Genomic DNA, 19,857 nt, shown 5'->3' on the forward strand with positions numbered 1-19,857 from the left:
CTGTGCTAAGCTATATACACCCAGTCGTGCCTCGCCACTCACCAGGAACCTCTTTTAACGGTCACAGAAGAAACAACAAAGCTATTTTCTGCCAATTGATTCCAGTAGAGCTTACAGATTGCTTGGTTTATTCAACCATTACGTGTGTACTGTACTTGTACCATATGCTTCTGTCATTGGCAGATGTTTGCAGTAGAGACTGTGGGTAGAGGATCCACAGCATCACATGCGGTACTTATCAGCCATGGAGAGCAGTTGTAAAAGTAACATTTGTTGTTCTGGCATATTAAGATAAGACCCTGTTGTTATATACCCTTGTTGTTGGTAGACACTTCCACCAACGCACTAAAATAGAGTGTGGACTGACGGACATGAGATAAAGCTGAAATACACAGTATCTGACTACTGACAGAACAGGCAGGATAGGGTGACAGTTTACTACTGTCTCTTAACAGTGACAGTCTGGAATGGACTGACAGGAAGTGAAGTCAGCAAAGATAAGTCTTTAAGCACTGACGATGTAGGTAGGAGCCAATATTTGATGCTTAATGTCTATGTAGACCATTGTTCCTGAGAACATTTTGACTTGTCAAGGATCAAGTATAGCACAGGTGCACTCAGTAACATTACTGATGGCCAAATTCCATTTTCAGAACAGTTCTGGTTTATTACAATATAGGTGTTCCATGCATCACACTCACCATTATTGCTGAGATCTGGCAACAACAACAACTTTTATTTATAGACGACTTTCAAAGCACTAAAGGAAGACACAGTTAAAACACTAAGCAGCAATGTATCCATAGATCATAAAGTCAAACAATTCAATAACATACAATAATAAGTTAATAAAATGACTACAAAAATCATAATCATATAATTACATTTTTTAATATGATTTTATATACTTTATTAATCCCCAAGGGGGAAATTCAGTCTTTTCTCTCCGTTGTCATATAGCCTACATATACACGCAGCACCGAAATACACACACATGCACAAACAGGACCTATACATGCATTAAATGGAGAGATGTCAGAGTGAGGGGGCTGCCCGTGGACAGGCGCCCTAAGCGGTTCGACGGTTTGGTGCCTTGCTCAAGGAGGTGAGATGGCACCTCTCCAGCTACCAGTCCACGTTGCATATTTTGGTCTGGGCGGGAACTTGAACTGGCGACCCGCGGGTTCCCAAGCCAAGTCCCTATGGACTAAGCTACCGCCACTCAATAATAATAATCATTTTAATATTGTATACTATTATATTATAAATCATAATCATAATAATTAGGTGTAAAATTATCATCATTAAGTCATCGTCAGTGCAAGTCTCATTATGTGTGTAATCATTAAATCAGACCAAATATGCCAGCTTGAAAAGGTGTGCTTTCAGATGGGATTTGAAAATAAAAAGGGAGTCAATATTGTAAATGTGGTGAGTTCCAAAGGTAGGGGGCAGAATGGCTGAAGGCTCTGGGGTCTGTAAAGTGGGCTGATGGTGATGTGAGTTGGATTGCAGAAGAGGATCGAAGAGTACAGGAGGGTGTGTAGATATGAAGGAGTTCAGACAGGTATGAAGGTCAAGAAACACAAGCAGCCTGACATGTTGGACACAAAGCAACAGTTAATCCAGATCCAGATTGTGGCAACTTCACCTTCTAAAAAGGACCACACGATAACTTACTGAAAAGTGTCACCATCCATACTTTTTCTGAACACAGAAAGTTACATGGCCATGCTGCAGGGCGGAGTAATACATCATACAAAACAAGCCCCGTGAGAGGAACTATATTATTATCTTAACACAGCCTTCCTATTCAAGAGTGGTGTGCGACGCCAAGGGTAGCGGTGCCGCTTTGTCAGGCGTTGCCGCCCTCTCCATAGACAAACAATGGGACAGCCAGCGCAAAGCGGTTTTACAGCTGATCATGTGTAGAGGCCTTATTTCCAGTGCGGCCGGCGCTGTGAGAAAAGCCTTCTATGTATGTCTCGGCCGCCGTAGTATGAACTCCGGTCGCTTCAAATTTTTAATAAGACGATTTTGATAAGAAACTCACCCGTGAAATCCAAGTTGTTGTTGCCTCAAAGTTTTTCCTCTTCTTCTCCCGTTACTAGCAGTTGGCAACCGTTGGCAACTAGTGTAGGTACAGCCAACTAGCGGGCTGGGGTGGGAAATACACTTTAGTGTCGACAGCGCCGCTGCCAATGTGTGTTAGGGGGCGGCACTTGACGGCCACAGTGCCGCGCCGGCGGCAGTGTGTGTTGCACTTCAAGCTGCCACTCAGTCACAGCCTCTTTGAGCACTTCAGCAATGTTGACTCCACTGTGTGTTTCAAAAAGAGGGCGAGTTTGAAGCACAAAGCTAGCCATTTCCCAGTCCGCGGTGATCACACGGGCTGTGATGTTGACATAACTTTGGGTCACTCTGGAAGTCCAGCCATCTGTTGTGATTGCTACGCTATCTGCCACACTGAGGGCCTGTACCACATGTGCTTTGGCCTCCTTGTAAAGCGCTGGCATTAACATCTGGCAGAAGTGCGGGTGGGAGGGGATGTGGTATTTGGGCTCCAGTGTGTTGACCAACAGCCGAAATCCTTCATTTTCAACCACGGAAAACAGTCTCATATCTTAATTTCTCACTGTGGTGCCGAGTGACATGCTGCATCATGTTGGTCGTGCTGTTTGAGTAGGGCACTAATCTCTTGCAATACTTGCACACAGTTTTAGTGTTGTCTGTCCTCTTCTGGCCCTTTTCTTTCTTGAAAACAGGAAAGCCAAAATGCGCCCACATGTCTGACTTAAAAGTCTGTGGTGCATCCTCGATTTCAAATTCAGCATCCACAATCGCAACCGCTGCCATCTCTGTCAGTGTCAGAAATTTAACAGTGACGTTGACGTACGACGTTGAGCAAGTGAAAGTGTAGTTCACGCGCCCTTGAACAATACTAAAATGTGATTATTGCACTTGCTGTATATTAAGCTGAACTGTTTTCAATAAAAAAATAAATAAATAAAAGATTGCGCCCTCCGCTGTTTCAGAATAGCATCGCGATGCATTTTTCACCTCCACGGATTTGAGTTGTCACAAAAAAAACATCGATTTTTAATTGCAACGCGATGCATCGTTACATCCCTAATTTCTATAATGCTTACAGTATAATGTTCACATTACAACACAGATGATTTAAATTGCTATAGAAGTATGGAAATAAGACCCAGATTGGATAAGAGAGGAGTTATTCTTAAGTGTGCCAAGGAGCTATGGCTGTGAACTTGCATGTACAATACCAGGAACACCTAAATGGAATGTACCCACTGCCTGCCTGCTTGTGTTTGTGTTTATTTAGTCATATTTTGTCTATTCATAGGAGTATTCAGTTGTTTAGTCACATGAAGGAAAGCATCTGTGAAGTGGTAAAGTATGGTTTTTAGGTGTGTGGAAATTTGTCTCATTATTTGGATGCTCATGTCATTCAAACAAGAGAAGTCCCACTTATAAATCCCTGAACACTGAGTTAGAGTGTGTAGACCTTCAGGTTGTGACCCCAGTATGCACACACTTACAGATGATAAGATCAAAAGCTGTCATTGACTGATATATTATTTAAAATTTTTTAAAAATTTCAAATATCATTGTCAGCCTTAGAAGTACAGTATGGCTCAACCCTCAGTAACTAATTTTCAGTTATGTGTCAAAGTCATATTCACCTCAGAAATCAATGAATCAATGAAGAAGTAATGGAAACTCCCAAAATAGAAGACAAATAACTTAAAAGTTGTTTTAATGTATTATAATTATTTTTTAATTTACTTAATTTAAGGAGCAGCTAGATGTGCCAGCTCAGTTCAAGAAGCTGTAGTGTTTGTTTAATCACACTTTTATGGCAGGTTTATCTAACTTAAAATGTATTTCAACTTGTATTGTGTTTAGATAATTTGAACATTTTGAGTAGACAAACTGTTAACATAATTAACCTAACTTAATTTATGTTAATTCAACAATTGTGTATATATCATCAAGAGTTTTAAGACTAGACTTTAATTTGGCACAAATGTCCTCTTGGACTGGTTGAAATGAACACTTGTCTTCATCTTGGTTAGCTTTCTTTTTATTTTGAACTGAGATGAGAACACGTAACTCATCTGAGACACATGTAGAAACAGAAGGATGGCTTGCTGGAAACCTTCAATTACACCTAAGCACTTAACAATTCTTATTCATGCCAAAGAAGAATATAAGTTGGTGTTTTCATTGTGTACATGCTTATCAACATCCCCCCTTTTGTTAGACAAAATACATTGATCAATGCCTCTCCTTGAAAGTCAGCCTCACTGTTGTTTTCTGGTGTTTTTTCTGTTAAACTAATTGTCATGGCTGCTGTTGACTTTTGGGCACTCTTCCTCATTTCTCAGTAATTACTGTTGTGACTCAGCACTTCCTCTTTCAGTGAAGGTGGAGTGGGAAGCATTTTCAGTAGATTTTCTGAAGTCTCCAGACTTCCCGTCAGTCTTTGGCTTGATACTAATCAAACTGGAAGAATTAAGTAGCTTTAGCTTTTTGGTCCTAAATTTAATGATAATATTGAAAACAACTGCTGTAATACACAGACCTATATGAACCCTTAGATGAGTCCCCTCTCATCTTCCCTCAAGCCAAAGAAACTGTCCTTACATTCACTGCAGACAGGATACACTGCTCCCAGCTGAATCATAGCTGGGAGAATACAGATACAGAAGCTGAAATGCCCTTTTAAGGCATTGAAAGGCTTTTAAAACAGGAAATGACATCGGGACCTTTGAGTGGGATCTTGCAAGAACTCTGTTATTCCAGAGCAGAGGAGAAGAAGATCCAAGTTATCTGGAGATGAAGCACTTACAATGACCCCCCCCCCCCCAATTAAAAAAATATGTCATTTTATCCCACTGAACGCAGACTAGATCCTGTGCTAATAGTGAGGGAGTGACGGATGCTGATAATTGTAAAATTACTTCATATCACAGGTGATAATCAGCCTGGCTGATAATCACCTGACCCCTAATCAGCATGTTGTGCTGAATGAGAGTGAGCTGTGCATGTTCCAGCCAGAGGCCTGAAATACTTTCAGACATGTTGCTGCAGAGAATCAGCCAGTAAAACACTTGCAAGAACTGATGTCACATAACTTGTAACAGAGGTACTGAGTTGAGTATTTTCTGCACAAACCAATGGTAACTGGAAAACATGGGATAATTTTTATTAATTTAAGATGAATGACCTTTCTTCTGAATTTTATCTGTTGAATTTTTTAACAGACAACGGATAATTAAAGGCATCTCAATCTTCAGGGCAAAGGCATGCTTGCAAATTCATTAAAAACCCCAAAATGAATTATTCATTTAAATAAGTATTCAGATCCTTTGTTATGATACTCCAAATCTAACAAAATCTATCTCTTGCCAAGAAAGTTAAAGGAGTATTTTACTGCTGGAAAGCTGTTTTTTTTTTTTTTTGTAAAACTGAACTTTCAGAGGCGCTGCAGAGCTACAGATGGAGCAGACCGTATATTCAGAGGCTACTACAGATTTCAATTTAAATTGTTATTCATCAGCCCTTTTTTAAGAAAAACTGTCTGAGGAAGATATCCCAACAAGTTTTGTTTGGCTACTTGACTTTCTGACTGAATTATTATGGCCAGTAAAAACGCCAGAGCTCTTGCTGCAGCTCAGCAACTAAGGCCTGGCTCCCAGGAGGAGACCATGGCTACAGGTGTGTCAACCCCACCCAACGGTTCAACCTAGCCACGGGCAGGACCTCAGGACCTTGGCGTTGAAGCCTTGAAGCTAGAACTACTAGCCTCTCTGAGACACACATCGCGGAGATTTTTAAAACTGAACTCTGAGTGGCACTGGGCGATGGTTTGTCTACAATTAGAGCCGACCTACAGTCAACCTCCGAAGACCAGAACAGTCTCCTTCTTGCGCTCAGCCCCATGGTACACCAGTGAGCTGCGGGAGATGAAGAAGGCTGGGCGTGTCCTGGAGAGGTGCTTCATAGCATCAGGACTGACCATGCATAAACAAGCCTATAAAGAACACCAAAAGGCCTATGCTAAATCTCTCAGGGATGCAAGGTCACAGTTTTACTCAAACATCATCAATAATAGCCCTGGTAACTCCAAGAAATTGTTCTCCACCATAAACTCTACTCTCCATCTCCTCAGACCACAAGCACTCCCCCTTTCTGAAGCCTCAGAGGAGCGGTGCGACAGCTTTGTCACTTTTTTCAGGAAAAAAGTTGACTCCATCAGGTCTCTCCTCTCCAGCTCTACCGACTCACCTGCCCAGATGACCCACCCACAGTCTGGGGCCGCCCAACCTTTCTGCTGTTTCTCAGACACCACACAGCAGGAAGTTGAGAACATTATTAAGTCAATGAAACCATCCACTTGTGCCCTGGACCCCCTCCCCACAGTCCTGGTGAAAGCCAACCTCTCGGCCATCAGCCCCCTTATCACCAAGGTCATAAATCACTCCCTTCAGGCCGGTCACGTTCCATCTGCCCTGAAAACTGCTCTCATTAGACCTCTTCTTAAAAAACCCACCCTTGACCCTGATGTTTTCTCCAACTACAGACCCATCTCCAACCTTCCATTTATTTCCAAGGTATTGGAAAAAGCAGTTGCTGCACAACTTCAGGACCATCTTAAGCAAAATGATCTGTATGAAAAAATTTCAGTCCGGTTTCCGTCCTGGTCACAGCACTGAAACAGCTTTGGTCAGGGTCACAAATGACCTCCTGATGACATTGGACAGCGGCTCCCCATCCCTCCTCATACTTCTGGATCTTACAGCTGCATTTGACACTGTGAACCACAACATCCTCCTTCACTGCCTGCATTCCACCATCGGCCTCACTGATACCAACCACAAGTGGTTCACATCCTACCTCACTGGGCGAACTGAGTATATTGCATTGGGAGAGGCAAAATCACAAATTCACCATGTCACCTGTGGTGTCCCTCAAGGCTCGGTGCTGGGTCCTACCCTCTTCACACTCTATATGCTCCCCCTCGGCCATGTTATCAGCAGGCATGAAATATCATTCCATTGTTATGCTGACGACACACAACTCTACCTCCGGACAGATCCCACCCCCTCTGCACTCCTGCCATCTGCCTCACTCACTACCTGCCTGGAGGAGATAAAGACGTGGATGAAGCTAAATTTCTTACAACTTAACAGCTCCAAGACTGAAGCCATCCTTGTTGGCACCCCACACCAGGTCAGATCATCCACCCTCACCAACATCTCTTTCTCCGGTGAGAACATCCCCCTGTCTAACCTCGGCGTTAAAATGGACCCCCACCTCACATTCGAGACCCACATCAAACACCTGTGCAAGACTTCCTTTTACCACCTCAGGAACATTGCAAAACTCCATCCATCACTCAACCTGGCAGATGCTGAAAAGCTTGTCCACTCCTTTGTCTCCTCCAGGCCGGACTACTGTAATGCACTCCTCATCAGGATCCCTAGTAAAAGCATCCAGAGGCTTCAATACCTCCAGAACAGCGCTGCTAGGATCCTGATGAAGGTGCGCAAGCATGACCATATCACACCCTCAAATCACTCCACTGGCTGCCCGTTGAACTCAGAATTCAATACAAGGTCTCCCTCCCCACACATCAGTGCATTCATGGACATTCTCCACTCTACCTTAAAGAACTCCTCACTCCTCAGACTTCCTCACGCACCTGCCGCACTGCCAACCTCCTCAATCCCTCAGGACCAGACTCAACACCATGGGAGACCTTCTGCTCGGCCACTTTCAGACTGTGGAATGCTCTCCCTGACCACCTGAGAGCACCACAGACTGTGGACGCTTTTAAACGCAACTTAAAGACTTACCTTTCTACTAAAGCCTTTTAATGTATTTTATTATGTTGTCTGTTGTTAATTCTTAGCATAGCATATCTCCACTGCCTTCTGTAGCACTTTGAGATTTGTTTTTATGTAAAGTGCGTTACAAATAAAATGTATTATTATTATTATTATTATTGAAGATACAACTGGCAAAGGATAAAGCTGCTTCAGATGCCGTGTTGACTACACTCAAAGGTACAGTGGGAGAAATGGAGGAGTCGCTCTCTGCCTGCACGGATGATGTTGTTGAGCTGAAAATCTGTTGGAAAGTTGGAAAACAAGTGTGAGGACCCTGAATCAAGATAATGTCGCAACAACATAAGAATAGTGGGGGTCCCAGAGGACATGTCGCCAGTACTGCCGCTGTCGCCACCCTGCTTAAGGATGCGTTCAAGCTGGATAAGGAACCACTGCTAGACCGGGCGCACAGAACCACCCAGCCGAAGCTGAGACCTGGTGAGCGACCACGACCCATCATTGCCAGGTTTCATTATTACAACAACTGTGCCAATGTTCTACGACGTGCGAGAGAGGCCCGGCATACCGTCATCGGGGATATGCAGATCCTAATTTTCCCGGACCATATGGCTAAGCTAGCCTGGGCCCGGGCGGCCTTCAACGAAGTCAGAAAACAACTGCACGGCGTGGAGGGACTTCGTTATGGTCTTTTCTACCCGGCCCGTCTTCGGATTAGCTTTAAAGGTGTGGAAAAGGATTTTGAATCAGCAGATGATGCCAAAGCTTATGTTAAGAAGATGAACATTGGGTGAGGTTGTTACACAGTATGTTGTAATGATATCAGGCAGGCATAATGCTTTCAGACTACATTTAATTCTTTTTTACATGTGAGGCTTGCTTATTTATTTGTTTATATTAGACCACTTTAGTTGCTCTCCTGTGCAGTTTTTCTTCTGCAAGGTGAATTGTTACTTATAAGCAATATGATAATGTCTCATTTTGTGTGAATACGTCTCTAAGAAACTATAACAAGTAAAGCAAGCATTTTGTGTTGATATGTTATCTTTTTTCAAACTTCTTATTTAGTTCACTGATATTTCTTATATCTCATTCGATTATACTGACGACTGGGTTGTTTTTGTTTTGTTTTGTTTTGTTTTTGTTTTTCTGTTGTTTGTTTGTTGTACCTGGATTTTTAAATCACATAAATGTGCTCTGTTAATTTAAATCCCAGTAGTCCTAGAGCAGGCACACCTGCTCGTTTTCTCAGTTGGAATATACGTGGTTTGGGTATTCCTACTAAAAAATCCAAAGTTTTTAATCATCTGAAAAGGCTTAATTCTGATATAATGTTTTTGCAGGAGACTCACCTTAGACTTAAAGATCATCATAGGCTCCACTCTCCGTGGATAGGTTAGGTCTTACACTCTAATTTTAATTCTAAAGCAAGAGGGGTTGCTATTTTAATTAATAAAGGAATTTAGTTCTCACCTACTGATGTTATTGCTGACAAAAATGGAAGATATCTCATGGTTGCAGGTACATTAATACAATCAAAAGTCTTGTTAGTGAATGTGTATGCACCCAATTTTGTATTAATTCGTATTCGTATTATTTTGTACATTGGAAGCCCAGTCATGCTGTCCTTCATCTTCTGTACCTGCTTTTATATACTCTTCGCTTCCTACCAAGCTTTCAATGTATGTTAAAAATCCTGTTGTGCTTAATACTTTAAAGATTTGGTATCAATTCAGAAGACATGTAAACTATGTAGCTGCGTCTCCTTCAGGGCCACTCTGTAATAACCACCTGTTTCCTCCCTCATATTTGGACTCTGGTTTTTCAGTATGGTACAATAAGGATATACATTGTGCCCTAGATCTGTATTCAGATGATATTTTTAACAGTTTCACTTATTTATCATCTTTTATGGATTGTCTGCAAACCATTTTTTCAGATATCTCCAAGTTAGACACTTTGTTTCCAAATGTTTCTCTAAATTTCCTTCTCCACCTCCTCAACAACAATGGGATAGTTTGCTCACTTTTAAGATGCAACAAAGGGGGATTGTTTCAGAGACATACAATCGCATTTTGGATCTCTGTGATCAGTCTAATTCGAAAATAAGAGCTGCTTGGGAGGGAGAACTGGGATTTCATTTGTCAGTAAAAACTAAAAGCTGAATAAAAATGATTGTAACCTGGATTGTTTCCTTTTTTTCAGCCAGAGAGAAAAGTTCAGCATCTGACTTGGCAGGAGGGCTTTGACTAAAACACTGCGTTAAATCAGGTATTTACCTTACTCACCTTCTTCCTAGTTTAAATACACTAAAGTGCATATTAAAGGAAAACTTCACCCACAAAATGACGATTTGTTAATCATTAAGTCATGCTGTGTTAAAGGTGAAGTGGTAAGATTTAGAGGAATTCAGTGGTGTCTTATGGTGGATTGCAGATTGCAACCAGCTAAAGCATTGCATGTATTTGTGAAGTACTGAGCATACAACTGGATAAGTGAGACCTGGATTATAATAATGGTGAAATCATAAAACCCAAGAGAGACAGATGTTTTTCTGCAGGCCACAACCAAGCAGGGATGTTCTGTTCTCTGCTTCAATAAACATTTTGTTAAAAAAAAACCTTTCAGTAGTTTAACAAGAAACTGTAGTCACCTATATCTCAAAGCAGGAAGTCTAATGTTGTGTGTTACTTCAGCACCCAGCATTAACTTTGATTGCTACAACCTGAGATCTGATCCCCTCTCAGCTTGACACCCCAGCTACATCCGCCTGTCATCAAGCTGGGAGCCAGAAAAAGGAGGAACTCATGGTGATACAGTGTCAGCCGGATTTTTAGGCTGAGGGTGTCAGGGCATCTGTGTTGTGACATTCAATCCCACGAGGCTCTGACGCCAGCACATGCCACACTGGTTTCTCCCTCAGTGCTGTCACTCTGCAACAACGAGGTCATCTCTGAACAGCTTTGAAAGAAAACCGCTTTTTCCTGCTTAAAGTATCTTTATTATACACTATCTCTCTAATCTTACTCCAGGATCTGGCAAAGGTTTTGCAATCCTTGCAGCCCAAAAAGATTCAATTTGCACTAGCTTTTCTAAAAACAAAGTAATAACATGTGCAGCAATCTTTTTAGTGTTTGAGTGTCTCATTTTTTTGGTTTTCACAGTGCATAACTATACTTAACCAGTGGCTTCATCATGTATATATGCGTAACTCTGTTTCCTGTCTGAACTTCTGTGCATGTAAATAGAACTGGTGTTCCTCATTTTGAAGTCAGCTGCTTCACACTCTGTACTGAGAAATATTTACTACTTACTCCATTTAACAGATTATAGAATAGAGAGAAATAAATGTCGTTCATGTACAACATCACATCTTATCAGGTTTGCTAATGCTAACACAGCCAGAGTAACTATACAGTATGTAAGTAACACCAAGAGGGGCTAGAATTAGCTTCTAAGTCTTGCTCAGTATATCACAGTTAGAGAGAGGTCACAGAATTTGGCTTAACCAAACTTTCAAATCTAAGCAGTCATATGCAAGATAATATATGTGTTTTTTCTTGGACACATCACCTGTATTAACATGATTTGTCAACAATAATCTGTGTGATTATGTTTACAATGCAAAAAGTAGTTTGTCCATGTCTTTGAAGAGCTTGGGTTGGATCAGAAGTGTTAATATTGACACAGTGCATGTGACTTTTGGATGTATATTTGTGTAAAGTGATTTGTCTTGACTAACTTTTCTATTGACGATCATGCAGGTGTGAGTTGGGTGGAGGTGCAGAGCAGCAATCATGGTGGCCCTGTCACTAAAGATCGGTGTGGGGAACGTGGTTAAGACAATGCAGTTTGAGCCCTCCACCATGGTGTACGATGCCTGTCGTATCATCAGGGAGAGAGTTCCTGAGGCACAGCTCGGCCAGCGTGAGTTTTCTCTTCCTCTCTTTCTTGCTCCAGCCACACACACGCACATGCATGCATGCACACAAATTTGCAACACTACAACCTTTCCAGTGTTTGGATTTTAGGATCAGGGGATGGGGGGGCTTATGTCAGACAGGTCCTGTAATTTTTAGAAACTGACAATCCAACTTTCACACCTACGTCACATCGTGATTGGTCAAACACACATAGGTAAGAGAAGAACCAGGGTCTCAGGCTGTCTTTTTAATGCCTCTGCACCTGAGATAGCTGTGGCAGGAGGCATTATGTTTTTGGGTTTTCTGTCTGTCCGTCTGTCCGTTCGTCCGTCTGTCAGTCAGTCTGTCCATTGATCCATCGCAGTGAGTGCATTATCTCAAGAATGCCTTGAGGGGATTTCTTCACTTCTGGCATAGGCGTCCACATGAATTTAAGGAGGAACTGATAAGTATTTCAAAGGTCACTGTGACCTATTCCGTGGCATTCTTGTGAATGTCATATCTCAAGAACACCCTAGTGGATTTCTTCAAATTTGGCACAAATGTCCACTTGGACTGAAGGATGAACTTGAAGTGTCCACGTTTTCACAGGCATGAATGTAAAGTGTAGCTGCAATTTGACAGTTTCGTGGAGGCGTACAACTGCAAGGCGGAAATTCTAGTTTTATTCTTATCATAATCATGTCATAATTATTTCACTTTTAAAACATTTAAACAATATCATGTCTCCTCCCACTCTATGATGGCTGACTTTTCACCCCTCCCTTCCAGCATGGTTGTTTATAACAACTATAAACAGTTGTGCCTTCTGATGAGGTCAGACAACATTTAATATGAACTATATTTTCTTGTGTAACTCAATTCTTATCCAAGCCATCTGGTTGCCCGTTTTGCAGAATGTTGCAGGTAATAAAAAAAGCAGCTTTGCACATCCTGCATTTTTTGAAAATATGAAAACCTTTCAAACAGCACTCAGTTGATGGTAGGGTATAGTGGCGGAGGGAAGTTTGGCCCTTATATTCAGCATGTAAAACAGCTTTAGGCTTCTGCAGCTGTTTGTGGATAATTATGAGCTCTGATCTAGGATAGAATGAGCATTAAAGACCAGAACTACTTGGTTTTCTAGTGGCTCAGGTTACAGTAAATTAACACACCTGGTAATCATACAGGAGCATATCAAGCTGTTAAGCCCGAAAGCCCCCCAAATGGGGGACTTTTAGAGTGACTGCAAGCACAGTGTGAAACAATACACTGATCACGAAGAATATAGTGATGTTGCACATCAAATTAAACAGCAGAACCTGGGCTACAAGGCTGTAAAAACCCTTTTTACATGCCCCAAACACAGCTCAAACAACAACTAAATAAACAAAACCAAATCCAACTCCATACAGCACCGATATTCCAACCCACTAGGTATATTTCAGGCTCTAACTCAACCACACGTTATGCAAAACACACGCCATTCATCTCAAATGAAAGCTGAGACTCCACTGTTTCCACTCTACCAACGCATTCTACCCCAAAGCATCAGAGAGCTAGAGGCCAAAGAACAACAACAGAAATCTTTTCGCGAAAATATATTTGTAATATCTCTCTTACCTTGTTGTTTTTGCCGTGAAAAGCTCATTCTGCCGTTAACTCGCACTTCATTCCAGTTTACCGACTTGTTGTCCGTCCTTCAAATTAATCTGGGCGGAAAAACTTGACGGCCAGGGGAAGCATAACAATGACCACTCACAGCAGCCGACATCGCCCCACAACGCGTTCTGCTGACTCTGATTGGCTTACAGTGCTGTCAATCTCGTTTTGGTGGGTATAGCGTCATTCTATTGGCTCTAACAAATCCAACGAGGTGTCAATCACTCAAATCGGCCAAGCCGTCACGGAGATATGGGCCTCCACAACTCAGAATAGAAACTCAGTTTCAAATGTAGTAGGTGTGTATTGGTCAGTTTGGAGTTGGAAATGGAGGAAAAAAACAAAACGGAAAGTTGTATGTGTATATCCTAAACATCATTAGGGATTTACAGAAACAAAAAATTAAAGATATAGGATTGTACATGACAAAAATCACATGCAAACATGGTGCAGTTTTGGAGAGCTCGCCTGAATTTTCTGTACTAAAACCTCTCTAATATTCTTCTGCTTCACTTTATCAGAATCAACCTTTGCAGAGTTAATGTTCACATATTGTAGCCTACTATGATTTGATAGAGGTTTAGAGCTGCAGCTGCATCATTCCAAAGGGATACTCATCCTGAAAATGCTTCTTTTTTTTTTTAGGCGAACCTCAAAATGTTTCATTTGTGCTGTGTGCCATCTTCATTTACTCTTCACATATAACACATATACTGATATTTACACATCTTAACAAATCTCACAAGTGTTCCATTTACCATGACACCAAAAGTATTCAAATAGACCTTGTGGTTGCAGAGATATATTCATTTCATTATGGATATGCAATTTTGGAGCAGAGGCCTATAAAATAGGCTTAGCTTTGAAAAGGTTAAGAGTGATTCTCTTCACATGTAAATTACTGTTGTCAAAAATAATGTCGCACAACTTCACAAATTGTCGTAGTCCAACAATACTCTGTGAAAACACACTGTGCTTTCCAGTCCCCATACTACCATACTATATGCCAGAAAAATATTTACTATACATAGTATGTTAAATGCAGTTTGCCAAAATACCAGGATGTTCAAATACGTCCAGTCTGATTTTGATGTATGCAAGCCAACATGATTTTCTGGCTATTCTGACCCACAATCGTCTGTGCAGCCGACGATTTGTCACATTGAGCCGCAAACAGATTACATCTTGACAGCTGATTGACAGCTGTCAGAAGTTGTAATGATGGATGACAGCAAATTCAAGTGACTGATGACCAGCTGATTTATAATAATAGGAATTGAGCTGTTTAATTGAATAACATAATGATAATATAACCAACAGCAAAATTGTATAATTTTTAAATAACAGTGACAGAGAAATGTGTAGCCTCTGTTATTTTACTGTCCTGAATATAACATGTTAGAATCTACATTGTTTGCAGTTCTTAGTTATTGCAAAATAACAGCATCAGAGCTCTCCTCGTTCTGCAGGCAAGCATGTGGGTGGGCAGAGGCACTAACACATAAATGTACTCACTTACTTTTGAGTTTATAGCGCTGACTTTGCATCCTGCAGTCCAACAAAAACGTTTTGAAGATATTAATGCAACCAACGCACTAACTTCCTAAAGACAGCAAATATTTGGAAGTTTGAGTAAAAATCGGAGTGGAATGCAAGAGAGAATGTATCAGACAAGGTGAATTGTGGGCTTGTTATCTTTGTCTAGTTGATTACAGGCTCTGCAGAAGAATGTGGCTGTAAAGTGAGAATAGGCCTCTGCTCCACACTGTGCAAGCAAAGTTATGTGTTATTACATAAGGTATTTCAACAGTAGCTCTCTGCATTACTTGTTTCAACCTGTAAGTCATTTTACATTTCGAAAGGGAAAGAGTCAAAGCCAGTATCTCAGGCTTTGCCTGACTCAGCAGCTTGTTTTACTCTCTAGCCTATTAAATGGTCCACTTTTCCTGTCTCACCCTCAACAGACAAGTGGTCACATGTGTAACCTGATATATTTGGAGCAGATGTGTGTGTTGAAACAGGCGTTTATCATCCAGAGACCCACTGACCTGGTTAACATGGACAGGGAAGCTAGTGCACAGGATTCAAACGTTAAATCCAGCACAAGTACTTGAGACAATAATTGCTCCAAAGTTGCTAAATATCTACATGTGCATGGATGCCAAGAAACACAATTACAATGAGTCATTCAGTATTTCTGTTTCCTTTTGCAGCCAATGACTATGGGCTGTTTCTGTCTGATGAAGACCCAAAGAAAGGCATCTGGCTGGAGGCAGGGAAGGCCCTGGACTACTACATGTTGAGGAATGGGGTGAGTCAGTCTAGCACTCAGTCTGCACACCACTAAATGCTTCAAATACTTAAATTTTAGCACACAGCAGCAACCCATACAGTGAATAAATGGAATGATGGCAAAATGTACTCAGCGTCAGTGTCTCCTGTAAAGGAAGTATATGGGGACCCCAACAATTACAGGGATTTTTACATGAGACAGACAGGAATGTTTTATTGTCTATCTCATGTAAAAATCCCTGTAATTGTTGGGGTCCCCATATACTTCCTTTACAGGAGATAGACAGGAATGTTTTATTGTCTTTGAACTAGGCTTGCACCAATTTATCGGCAGTGCTCGGAATTGGCCGGTTTTCACGTGATCGGCCATGACCTGCGACTGGCCAGTCAGTCTAAAATATGCCGATTTAAAACGCCGGTCAAATTCCCGGCGCGCCGCATGATTGACATCATGTAACATCAGCAGCGCACACACGCGCATGTGCAACTCACGGCTTGGGCGATGAGAGGAAGTGAAACATGGGCAGCTTCTCAGCTTAATCATTCACGCACACACATCAAAAGAGAGAAGGAGAAAGTTGTTAATCGTCTGTGTTAAACTTGACTGCAGAGCTCTCACTGCTGCACTGTGCTTCTTGAAACTGACGAGGCGCGTGTCCGCGCATTTACTGACGGACGCGTCCTGAAGACCTGTGTGAATTTTCCACAGGAGATATTTTTACTTTTTTGTCTATTCAAGAAATTACCCACAAATGCTATCCACCAAGACTTATTTTATTTATCTATGTTTTTATTTATGTATGCCTTTTTTACTTATTTATTTTAATACTGTACCTGAAGTTATATTTGAGCAAAAAGGAAAATGTTTCTTAACCTGTGTCACTGTTTTTGTTTTTAAAATGTTCTATTAAAGCAAAGATAGAAAATATTGCAATATCTTGTGTGCTGTAAAGTGGTTTGAAAAAAATGTATCGGACAAAATCAGAATTGGCCATCCAAACACTCTACAAAAAATTGTAATTTGTGCAAGTCTACTTTAAACTAATCCAGTGAGGCTAATCCATGTATCGGATATTAGAATCAAGGTGACAGGTTGTAAAAAAAAAAATTCACTTAGACATTTTTTTTCTACAACTCCAAAAAATTTCTACACACTTACAAACTGTCATTTCTCCAGCAGTGTTTGACAGGTTTAAGGGGTGATTTATGAGCACACATTTGCTAATCATCATTTGAAAAGCTCAACATCTCTCTATTTATCTCTCAAACACTTTGACACCACAAATAACTAATCTGAGACAACTAGGATTTGTACCCAGGTTCATTGTAAACTCTGACTTACCATCTCACTGTTAGTAAGCAGAAAAATAACTTCATTAAAGCTTTCTTAGTCTGCAACATGTTAGTCTGGAGGTTTAAACTCATGTCCTCTCACACGGTTGGTGATTAAAACTAAACTTTCATCTCTGTCAGAGAAAACTAATCTGAGTTCAGACTGTTCATTTCCAGTACAGCTACTCACAGATAACTGAGCCTCCTACCTGCCTGTCAAACAAGATCAAACCATAAACCTTCTTGAGTCCAGACGGAGTGGAGTCCTGTGGTAATCAGCTGTGAAGTGGCTTTCAGACAGGGGTCACTGCTAACAGCCACTGCTGCAATGAACAAACTCCACAAATCCATTCAGCAGCTCCACCAACCACTGTCAGGCACACGTGGCTGATAATTTACTGCTGAATTACAGCTCACAACTCGCACTCTGATGCTGCTCTGGTGTGAGTGTTTTTGCTGATTAACTAAACATCCTGAAACATCCTGGTGCAGACTGTTTACTGGAGTTAACCAGCCTGTGGCTCATGTGGCATTTGAAGATAATTACAGCTATGGCCGTTCTCGGCTTTCAAAGTCTGATAGTACACCACTAACTTTTTCGTCACATCTCGTCAATGAAAATGAAACAGATTTCGTGTTAGTTTTTATTATCAAGATCTCTTTTTAGCTTGTCGTTGTCTTGTTTTCATCATGGAAAAAAGGTTGTTGATGAAAAATTTTCCTCATAGTTTTTGTCAGCGAAGTTAACACTGATGTGCACCATGTATATTCAAATAACAGAAGGTTATTTTGCTAGGCTGGGCCTCTAGATCAGGTAATAGAGCGTGACTACCTAGGCCCTGATCATGTCAGATGATACTGTGTTTACTAGTACATATTTTCACAATAGATTGTCAGTTAACCAAGCACAAACCAGCTGATGCATAATAAGCATGGATCTTGGTGCCCATGGAGGTCTGGGGCTCCAGGGCAGTTGGTAATCCAGCCTAATTTGGAGCTTTTGTAAACTGCTGTCCAGTGATATGTTGGGTACTGCTGATGAATCATTGACTTTTTATTGTGAGTGGATCATGTGTTAAACAAAAATATCACTGTGGACTTTTATATTAATAAAAAAAATCTGTCTAGAATTAAATGAATTATAATGAATGATATATGTTGCATATGGACTGGTTGAATTTCTCGAAGCTCACCCTCTGAGATATGCCATCTCGTCTCTGAGGGGGTCCCAGAAGTGGAATATAAATGAGTGGGTGTGGTGAGTAACAAATGCACTGTCAGCCAATCACATCACTGAACCAATCACTCTGAAATAGCTGACTCTGTCACAGTGAGGAATGACAACAATGACTCAACAAAAGAAGAATTGGCTCCTCCAGGAAATCAGATCGTTGTCTGGATGGTGCAGCACAGCACATTGCGAACACACAGCCACACAGATTTGTAGCCAGAGGCAGAGGGGTTGAGAGTTTATGTTACAAGTTCATATGTAGAAAAATGAAACTGTTGGAGTGCTGTTTGTGCTGGTCGCTGCACCAGCATGAAACAAAGGCCATAGGATTCTATAAATTGTTTGTTTGAAGGAAATTTAAATAACGTACCTCTGTAAATATCAGAATCACCTCTGGTTTGTTTTAGACTATTATAGATAATCAAGATTGTAGGATCCAGCAAGCATTTTGACATCTAGTAAGACAGATCTCCTGACTTGTCTCCTCTGTCTGTCAGGACACTCTGGAGTATAAGAAGAAGCAGAGGCCTCTGAAGATCCGCATGCTGGACGGCACAGTGAAAACTGTCATGGTGGACGACTCAAAGATTGTCAGTGACATGCTCATGACCATCTGTGCAAGAATAGGTCAGCTCTGCCACACAGCTCACACATCATCTGGACAACTCCCTAATATGTTTGGGTGAAATAATGTCTGTCCTCATTTTGTTCATCTGTGCATCAGTACATCTCCCCCAGAACAAGATCTATTGTCACCACTGATTAATGGCGGTTTTTTATTTAAAGTTGTAGTTCAGATTTTTATAGGTGGGGTTGTATGAGGTACTTATCCATAGACAATATATTACATAAAGTGGATGTCAGTCGGCATGCCCCCAGTTTGGAGAAACAGGCTGAAGTCTAACATGGAACCTAAGAAATCTATTGCTGTGGATGGGGACCAGCATCAAACCCTAACAAAACTAATATCAGCTAAAGTGTGCAATATATTTAGAGTATTTTCACTGCTCTACCTTTCTGTTAGACAGTGCTTTCCAATGGAAAATGAAATTGCTATATCTCTCTCTTCAAAGCCAGACTCCACTGAGTAAAAACAGTGATTTAACAGTGCTGAACACAGGAGCTGCTGGTCTATCACTGCCTCGAGCAGTTATTTTTTTGTGTTATTATGTGACTTTGATGTTTAAAGGGGTTAGTTTCCATTTACCAATATGCCTGTGGATATTCTCATTCATCCAGGTCATAGTTATCTCAAGGCAATTGAATCGAACGCAACTGGACTTAGTTTTGTCTTAGAAGACGTTTCACCTCTTATCCAAGAGGCTTCATCAGTTCATGCTTGTCTGACTATGCTGGAACTAGTCTGACAAACTGGTGTGGAAGCACCCAGGTATTTAACCTCTGGGGAGGTCTTCACAAGGCCAATGATGTCACTGGTTTGTTAGTGCTCCAATGGTGTGTCAACGACAGTCGTTGAAACTCCTGCTGCAACGCTGCAATTGGAGTCGTTAGAGTCACATGAGGCCATTTGTGAACGACCATTGTTTTTAGAGGTTAAGTTGTT

The 19,857-nt window shown here is 41.2% G+C and overlaps 1 protein-coding gene across 1 annotated transcript in view; it reads left to right on the forward strand.

The window, feature by feature from the left end:
- Positions 1 to 19,857, forward strand: part of tln1 (talin 1) — a 173,487-nt gene that overhangs the window by 23,981 nt on the left and 129,649 nt on the right. The window contains exons 2-5 of the mRNA XM_050052653.1: positions 10,080 to 10,145; positions 11,639 to 11,801; positions 15,652 to 15,749; positions 18,791 to 18,920. Of these exons, the coding sequence (XP_049908610.1) occupies positions 11,672 to 11,801; positions 15,652 to 15,749; positions 18,791 to 18,920 (358 nt within the window). The 5' untranslated portion in view covers positions 10,080 to 10,145; positions 11,639 to 11,671. The remainder of the gene's footprint in view (positions 1 to 10,079; positions 10,146 to 11,638; positions 11,802 to 15,651; positions 15,750 to 18,790; positions 18,921 to 19,857) is intronic.

This window comes from Epinephelus moara, chromosome 9 (genome assembly GCF_006386435.1).
Source record: "Epinephelus moara isolate mb chromosome 9, YSFRI_EMoa_1.0, whole genome shotgun sequence".
Taxonomy (NCBI): domain Eukaryota; kingdom Metazoa; phylum Chordata; class Actinopteri; order Perciformes; family Serranidae; genus Epinephelus; species Epinephelus moara.